The 9,983-nt window shown below is 46.6% G+C and overlaps 1 protein-coding gene across 1 annotated transcript in view; it reads left to right on the forward strand.

The window, feature by feature from the left end:
* LOC106805593 (speckle-type POZ protein A-like) overlaps window positions 1-8,898 on the forward strand; it is a 30,918-nt gene extending 22,020 nt beyond the window's left edge. Inside the window, exon 2 of the mRNA XM_014807247.1 lies at window positions 7,227-8,898. Coding sequence (XP_014662733.1) covers window positions 7,227-7,522 — 296 coding nt within the window. The 3' untranslated portion in view covers window positions 7,523-8,898. The remainder of the gene's footprint in view (window positions 1-7,226) is intronic.
* Window positions 8,899-9,983: the final 1,085 nt, after the last annotated feature.

Raw genomic sequence — 9,983 nt, forward strand, 5'->3', positions numbered from 1 at the left:
TGTGTGTGTGGTGTGTGTGTGTGTGTGTGTGTGTGTGTGTGTGTGTGTGTGTGTGTGTTGAGTATCGTGTGCGTAATCCTGTGTGCGTGGTGCGAGCAAGAGACTAGGGAGAGTATAGACGGAAAGATAGATAGGCGATTCGAGCAAGTGCGAATTAATCAGTACAGTTAGCTAATGAATTAACGCAGCTGATACACGGATCACGTACATGAGCTAGAATTGACGCTCAGGATAGACCGCGCTAACGTTGATTGACTAGAGCTATACCGCGCCTAGCGTTGCTGACTTAAAAATAGTACAGCGCTAGCGTTGATGACTAGATAGTAGAGAGCTAGCGTTGATGAACTATGGATAGTACAGAAAGCTAGCGTTTGATGAGCTAGGATAGTACCATGGGCGCTAAAGGCGTTGCTGATCTAGATAGTGAAGCAGAGCTATGCGTTGATGACTGGATAGTAACAGAGCTAGCGTTATGACTAGGATAGGTACGACGTAGCGTTGATGAACTAAGATAGTACAGGGCTAGCGTTGATGAGCTAGGATACGTACCGGCGCTACAAGCGTTGAAATGAATAGGATAGTACACGAGCTAGCCGTTGATTGACTAGGATTACATAAAGAGCTACGTGATGACTCGGATAGTACATGAGCTAGCGTTGATGATAGCGATAGTACAGTAGGCTAGCGTTGATGACTAGATAGGTAACTAGAGCTACGTTGATCGACTAGGATAGTACAGAGCTAGCGTTGATGACTCCGGATAGTACGAGTAAAAGTATAGGTGCGTCGTCGTCCAATTTGACTGAATTACATCTAAGGAAGGGATCCCTGGCGCTGTTGATCGATCGATCCGTGAAGTCCGCGCGTAGTTGGCATCGTCATTAACTATTTCAGTGGGATTAGAGTAAACGGCGCAGCATTCACAGCTTCGTCCTCACCTCGTACACTAGAACGGGCTCGAAGAAACGATCAGCGTTTAGATCGACGCCGCACAGTCTCACTAAAGGTGCTAACACACAGCAGGACGTATAAACCGCGTTCTTGTTAACGCTCCTTCGCGTGCTCTCTCTCCTCCTCTCTTTCTCTCTCTCTCTTTATGTTGTATATGTATACTACAGCACACAGCGCACGCGACGCGAGCGCACGCCCGGACGGACGCACGCCCGCACGCAACGACACGCTACGCACCGAACACACACAACACACAAGCCACACAAAGTCACCCACACACACACACATCACATATTATTATACGAATCCTAATGTGACTGGTGTGCGTGCGTGGGTAATCATTACGACCGCGGCTGACTGGCTGGACACGTGTATGCTCTAATCCGGCGCTTACATGCTACATATACCCACGCACTAATGTATAAAGGCGCGAAACACTCTGGGGAGTCATGCCACGCGAATAGCGCCATTGCTGATGTGCTACGCTCGGTCCTGAAAAGCCCCTGATCGCACGTAGAAAAACGCTACACAGTAAGTCCACTTTGCAAGGAATATATATTATAACGTCAGTAGTTCAGTCTACGTAATGCGATGAAACGATAGTCCGCATTCATCAGGTCGTTTCGATCGGTTCTACCCCTAGTGATGACTACCTCCGCCATGACATTTCGCTGATGCTCAAAATGCTCACGTTCTGCATACGACAAATTCTCCACGAGTAACATCGCTGTTGGCGGCCTCTGATGACGGCCCTGTGGCTATCACCCTCACATACATACCCATCCATACATCCACCAATACCCAGCCATACATACCCACCAGTACATACCCACCATACAGCATCAACGAATCTCACACAGTGGTGCCAGCTGTACGATTGCGGGAAGAAAAAACCGTGCGCTATAAAACATGAAATATGAAAAACCATTTTTCCATTGCTATAAGCAAAGAACGACTCTTTACTATAAAGAGCGGGGGTGGGATGTGAATATGCCACAGTGAAGCCAAGTGAATATGATTTTAGTCAATCTGTTGAACTATATCAGCAGCATCTCTTGACGGCTGTTGAACAAATCGCGACCGAACGAAGTGACTCCTCGCGCCATGTTTCGCATTCGCAAAGATTGTCCGCATTATTGTAAAAGAGCGCTAGCGAAAACTACGCCTCTAACGCGTATTTCGAGAGTAGAGTAGTGGTGTAGACTTGACACGCACCGCTCGGACCTCCCGCCGCTTGCGAGAGAGATTGCATTTACGACAGGTCGATTTCCTGGCTACGCGTTAGCGGTGACAGAACCGATGCAGTCGCATCACCGCAACGAGCAGCAGGTGTCTTCAAAACACAGTAATCTGGGTATATATATTATCGAACGTACGTAATTATATATATATATATATATATGATTATATTATAAATCATATATATCATACGACGCGATGATATAGCATTGATCGCTCGCCACAGTTATTGATATCAGCCAAGCTGTAGATTGGTTCGCGGTAGACATTCTAGGTAATATACGGATCTAATATAATTTTTATTATAATTAATAATTTATAAAAAAAAGAAAGAAGTATAAGTAATATAATATGAATATATCTCGACAGTGAATGCGTCTCTGCCTCTGTCTAACGACCCGCTCGTAACTTTCCGATATCCCGTTCGCATATTATTAGCGCTGCAAATAGTTGGCGAGATTCGCAAATTTCATAAAACTTATGCAAAACACCTTGGCGCGTTGACAGATTTTTGTCGCTCCTGTAGATCGATGCACGGTGAATTTGCAGCTGCGAGCGCAATCCCCGATAAGCAGAGTTTTGCGCGTATAACACAGCACCCACCCCAGACAATACGAAAACCCTGCACACTCTATCCATCGACTATAAACAAGCCGCACGCCACACCGCCCACCCGCGCTGCCCACCGGGCGGACGCACACCCCGAACATGTACGCACGCCAAACACATCACGAAACATTGCATGCACGCGAACAGACACGAACACGTAACGCACGCACGCGAGCACACACGAACACGCACGCACGCGAAACACACAACGAACACGCATGCATCGCGAACACACAAGACACGCACGCATGCGACACACCATCGAACAACAAGCACGCACATGCGAACACCCACGAAGCACGCACGTACGCGGAACACGAGTAGGCACATGTCCGGGCTTTTGATCTAGCTAAACGTCCGTCGATTACACGAATAGTTATGTCTCACACTCTCCCCCTCTATTTCTCTATCGCCTGAGAAGCCTTCCACTTAAGCCTGATGAATCCAATATCAATCTCATCGTCATAGATATGACGAGACAAGGCGCACAATGTAGCCACACAAACACGCGTGGCAATGTTGAGAGAACGTTACATAAATGAAAATGTCGCGTCTCTTCACATCAAATTTCCACAGAAGCGTTTTCTTCTATGGGCTGCAGTGAACGGTTCCCGCCGTGCGTACCCTTGTGTGACTAAACGGGGTAGAAAGGCTGTAACACACACGGGCGCAAGCACGCACGCGACGCACAAACCACCGCCCACCACACACGCACGAACGCACGCACGCACACATCACCACTGCATCATCGAAAATACAGCCTCCATCTCAGCTGTAACCGCAACACACACTTTTGCTCGCGATGGCGTGAAAATTAAAATATCAGATGGCATACTCCATATATATACATACGACCGATGATATACATTGATTCGCTCCAAAGTTATTGATATCAGCCAAGCTGTAGATTGGTTCGCGGTAACCTAGTAATATAGGATCTAATTATAATTTTTAATTATAATTAATAATTTATAATAAAAAAAGAAAGAAAGTAATAAGTAATACGAATACGAATAATCTCGTACAGTGAATGCGCTCTGCCTCTGCTAACACCCCCTCTACCTTTCCGAAATTCCCTTATCGCATATATTACGCTGAAATAGTTGCGAGATTCGCAAATTTCATTAAACTTTATGCAAACACCTTGGCGCGTTACAGATTTTTCGCTCCTGTAAGATGGATGCACGGGTGAATTTGCACGCGAGCGCAATCCCCGATAAGCAGAGTTTGCGTAGTAAACAGCACCCATCCAGACAATACGAAAACCTGCACACTCCTATCCATCACTATCAAGCAAGCCCGCACGCCCACACGCCCACGCGCCCGCCTGCCCACACGCACGCACACACGAACATGTACGCACGCAAACACACACGAACATGCATGCACGCGAACACACACACACACACACACACACACACACACACACACACACACACACACACACACACACACACACACATATATATATATATATACGAATCCTAATGTAACTGGTGTGCGTGCGTGGGTATCATTACGACCGCGCTGACTGCTGCGACACGTGTATGCTCTACCGGGCGCTTACATGCATGCCTACATACGCGACGCACTAATGTATAAAGGCGCGAACACTCTGGGGAGTCATGCACGCGAATAGCCATTGCGATGTTGCTACGCGCTCGGTCCTGAAAACCCCATCGCACGTAGAACGCTACACAGTAGTCACTTTGCAAGGAATATTATATTATAACGTCACTAGTTCAATCTACGTAATGCGATGAAACGATAGTCGCATTCATCAGGTCGTATTTCGAATCGTTTCTACCCTAATGAGACTACCTCCGCCATGACACTCGGCTTGATCTCAAAATGCTCACGTTTGCATACGACAAATTCTCACGAGTAACATCGTTGTTGGCGCCTCTGATGACGCTGTGGCTACACCTCACCAATGCATAACAGCATCAACGAACCTCACACAGTGGTGCCAGCTGTACGATCGCGGGAAAGAAAGAATCCGTGCCGCATACAACATTAAATAGAAAACCATTTTTCCCTTGCGGCTGCTAAAAGAACGACTCTTTATATAAAGAGCGGGGGTGGGAATGTGAATATGCCAAGTGAATATGATTTAGTCAATCTGTTGACTATATCAGAGGCATCTCTTGACGCCTGTTGAACAAATCCGACCAACAGTGACTCTCCGACCACGTTTCGCATCCAAAGATTTCATGCATTATTTAAAACGAGCGCTACGAAAACTACGCTCTAACGCGTATTTCGAGAGTAGAGTAGTGTGTAGACTTGACACGCACACGCTCGACCTCCGCCGGCTTGCGAGAGAGATGCATTTACGACAGGTCGATTCTGGCTACGGTTACGGTGACAGAACACGATGCAGTCGTCATCAACGCACGACAGCAGGTGTCTTCAAAAACACAGTAACCTGGTATATATATTACTCGGAACGTAGTAATATATATATATATATATATATATATATATAAATATATATACATACGACCGATGATATACATTGATGCGCTCCCAAATCTATTGATATCAGCCAAGCTGTAATTGGTTCGCGGTAACCTAGTAAATAGCGACTAAATTATAATTTAATTATAAATTAATAATTATAATAAAAAAAGAAAGAATAATAATAATAGTAATATGACATAATGCTCGTACAGTGAATGGCTACTGCCTCTGCCTAAACACCCCCTCTACCTTATCGAAATTCCCTTTATCGCATATATTACGCTGAAATAGTTGCCGCAGATTCGCAATATTCATAAACTTAATGACCAACCACCTTGGCGCGTTACAGATTTTTCGCTCCGTAAGTACATGCACGCGTGAATCTTTGCACGCGCAATCGCATACACCGATGCGATTCGTAGTAAACAGCACCCACCCAAGACAATACACAAAACACTGCAACTCCTATCACATCACTATCAGCCAAGCCGCACGCCCACACGCCACGCCCCGCCCCCACACGCACGCACACACGAACATGTACGCACGCGAACACATACGAACATGCATGCACGCGAACACACACGAACACATACGCACGCACGCGAACACACACGAACACGCACGCACGCGAACACACACGAACACGCATGCACGCGAACACACAAGAACACGCACGCATGCGAACACACACGAACACGCACGCACGCGAACACACACGAACACGCACGTACGCGAACACGAGTAGGCATCATGTCGCTTTTGATTTAGCTAAACGTACTCGATTCACGATAGTTATGTCTCACTCTCCCCCTCTATTTCTCTATTCCCTGAGAAGCCTTCAACTTACTATGATCCATATCAATCTTCATCGTCATAGATATGACGAGACAAGGCGCACAAATGTAGCCACACAAACACGCGTGGCCATTTGAGAGAACGTTACATAAATGAAAATGTCCGTCTCTTCACATCAAATTTCCACAGAAGCGTTTTCTTCTATGGCTGCAGTGAACGTTCCCCGTGCGTACCTTGTGTGACTAACGTAGAAGGCTGTACACACACGGGCGCAAGCACGCACGCACGCACCCACGCCCACGCACACACGCACGAACGCACGCACGCACACATACACACTGCATCCATCGAAAATACAGCCTCCATCTCAGCTGTCAACCGCAACACACACTTTTGCTCTCGATGGCGTGAAATTAAAATATCGGATGGCATATCCCAGCAGCTAATTGAGTCACGGGCAAGAGCAGTTTTTCGTAATTAAACGAACTGAGTACAATATCCAAGGTTATCTCGGCGTATTACCGCAAGGCGCAGACGCCTGACTTGGGATGAAGAATTGATTTGAAGACAGTAAGAAAGACGTGGATATAATGCACGCAAACACGTGTCAGTCAGTAATAATAACGATTTTTATTTTCAGATGTATTGTTGGAGGTTAATCGAAATCGATTAATCGAATCTGAGATTAAAAACCCAACACACTGTTTTGCGTAGGAATACTCTTGCTTTGCATAAATTACCACCACGACTACAGCAACAACAACAACAACAACATCACTACCACTCCCAACAACAAAAACAAAAACAATAACAACAAAAACCATGACCAATGACAGAAGCCGAGAAACAGTTTCAACAACGGATTAGCCACATCTTTGCAACACAACTGGCACGCACGCACACACGCACACAAGCACACACACAACACAAGCAAGCGCACACACACACACGCACGCACGCACGCCCCCCCCCCACACACACACACCACCCACCAAACCAAAACACACACACACAACAAGCACACACACCACACACACAAGCAAGCGCACACACACACGCACGCACGCACGCCCCCCCCCCCACACACACACACCACCCACCAAACCAAACACACACTGATACTCCGACTAAACTCCTAACCCGTTCTTTCTCCTCCATCACTCCAGGTCTGAAGGACGAGGCGGTGCGAGAGCTGATGTACAACATGACGACGAAGAACGTCGTTAACACGCTGCTGCTCGCCGACAAGCACAGCATCGTGCCGCTCAAGCAGAAGTCGCTCGACTACATCAGCACGCACGGCAATGACGTCACCGACACCGACGACTGGAAGAAGTTGACCGAGAACGCCGAGTTGATGACGGCGGTGTTCAAGGCGACCGCCGCCAAGGTTCCCGCCTTCTCCTACCCGACGATAACGGCGCCTATCGCGATGATAGCTGTGTCCGATTGGGAGCAGTGACATCACCGCGCGCACGCATGCTATGAGACGACACAGCGCTGTCGCGGGAATTAGCACCATGGCAACGTTTCCCCGTAGCACGCAAGCACGCACGCACGTGAGCAGCGGCACTTACTAAGCGCACTGTGAATTTGATGGAGTGTGCGTGCGTGCAAGTGGCGTCATACGAATCGCTTCATTACGTGGCGACGAGTTCCATGGAGAATTAGCAGTGATAACCATACAGCGCACCGACTGCCACAAACACGGGCCACGATGACCGGCAAAGCGGAGCCATCACCCGGAAAATGGGGAAACGCCAAACGCCAACAATCCGATGACGAGGACGCGGCTAGAAGAATGGATGCGCGCGTGTATGTCATTTCGGCACGATGCAAAGGTAGCGGTAGTGGGTCCACAGGTATCACATACGTGACCAACCGAATTCGTATAGTCCATAAGATTTCATGACAATATGCCCACGTGCTAGCCAGGCCACGCATCATACCAGGAGGCTGAAATTATCTTTTAAACAAGGGAATCCCAACAGATCTAGACACCATGCAATGAAAAAGGAGGGAGCCGGCAGTATGAAGTTCAACTTAAATGTAACAGCCACGCGTAAACAACAACAGCCAGTATTGCATCGATTATTACGCCAGCTCTGGTGCATTACCGACGAATATGAGTTTAAAACACTAAAAGCAGTGTATTGTATTCAATGTTCGTTTAATTGATTTTTGGTTATATACAGCATGATCTTCAGGAAGTCACGCGAACTCTTACCGACGTCAGGGAGAGTGATGATAGTACACGTGATTCGTACATACTCGTGTATACGCAGAATCCACGAGTAGTGTGATGTGTACAGCTTGTCACCAACTAGCAAACGCGCGAATTCGTCGGGGGGGGGGCATTACGCTAATCAGTCGAGACTGGCCTGTTCAAACACAGTCGTTTCACAGAGCCTTGTATTCAACGATGGCCGTTCCATGCAGGGTACGTGTGCACACACCATCGGAGCAGCGGTACACACACCCGCACCTGCGCAGCTGCATCCGAAACAGTAATGTGTGCCTACCGGAGCAGAGCATTTATAGATCGTGGGTCATTTCGTATTTTCCCTGCGTAGGATTCGTGAGTGATATCTCGGAAAAACACATCGGGGTTTCACTTCTGCGTATCGACTTCCCCAATCGTTAACTCTCGTCCTTTATTAGAAAAGAAAACGCGAATCAAGTTTAACTGTTCCGCGAGTTTAAAACCTCTGTAAGGACGTCTTTCGGGGTTCCATATCAAACCCTCACAGTTCTCATCGTTCTGTAACGTTGCTGTAATGTTCGATGTAGAAATGATGAAGAAGGAATCTAAACTTGTGTGGTAAACTGAATAAACTTTAATAACTGGCACACAGGGTAGTCACATCTTGCACAGAGAGACAAAGAAACGCGTACACGCGCGCAAGCGCGTGTGCGTACTCGCGCGACCACAACCAGACTCCTCGACTCCTACATCTCTGTCTTCCCCCGTCTCTCTAATCTCTCTTCTATATATTACCCCCAAAACCTCTACATCCTGAGCGCACATGTCACCCGTTCTCCCAGACCGCGTCCTACCTCCATTTCACAATGACCCTAGAAACACCCGACCTAAAACACGTTTACAATTCTCCCTATAACATCAATCAAGAGTAGATAATAACACAAGAGTTACACACCCGATTCCCGCATTTTTAACCGATTTTTCTCATCAAAATTTGCCACCAATAAAGAGGCAAGTGTATACGTTCCTCAGCTTATTATGACCACTAATCACTCATTAGGTGGTACTGATATTCGTTTACATATATTTGCTAGCGTATTGCTGTAAATCGTAATCTTGCACGAGCTGAATTCGCACAATTTACCGCTATTGTGTAGAGGTGTTAAGTCAAAATTTGAAGCTATAGTGGCGCCAATATTTAGCAACGGACTGTTTCCAAATAATTCGTGCCCCGATAGGGGTTTAATGTACTTGATTACCTGCGCGTGCGTAATGTGATACTTACTGCAAACTACTACAGAGAATATTGTTATTATTGAATTATTACTTATGTAAGATAGTATGTCAATTTCTTGTGTTGCGATCACAATAACTGAGCGCGGCTCGCGGTTCCTCACGAGATCAAAATTCGAAATTTAGATTGTCTCTCAACCCTATCGGGGCACGAATGATTTGGAAACCATATATATAACCATAAACCGAAAATATTGGCGCCACTATAGCTTAAAATTTTGGCTTAACACCTCTACACAATAGCGGTAAATTGTGCGAATTCAGCTCGTGCAAGATTACGATTTACAGCAATACGCTAGCAAATATATGTAAACGAATATCAGTACCACGAAGGTGAGTGATTAGTGGTCAAACGTATACACTTGCTTCTTTATTGGTGGCAAATTTTGATGAGAAAAATCGGTTAAAAATGCGGGAATCGGGTGTG

This window comes from Priapulus caudatus, unplaced genomic scaffold, assembly GCF_000485595.1.
Source record: "Priapulus caudatus unplaced genomic scaffold, Priapulus_caudatus-5.0.1 Scaffold120, whole genome shotgun sequence".
In the NCBI taxonomy this organism is placed as follows: domain Eukaryota; kingdom Metazoa; phylum Priapulida; class Priapulimorpha; order Priapulimorphida; family Priapulidae; genus Priapulus; species Priapulus caudatus.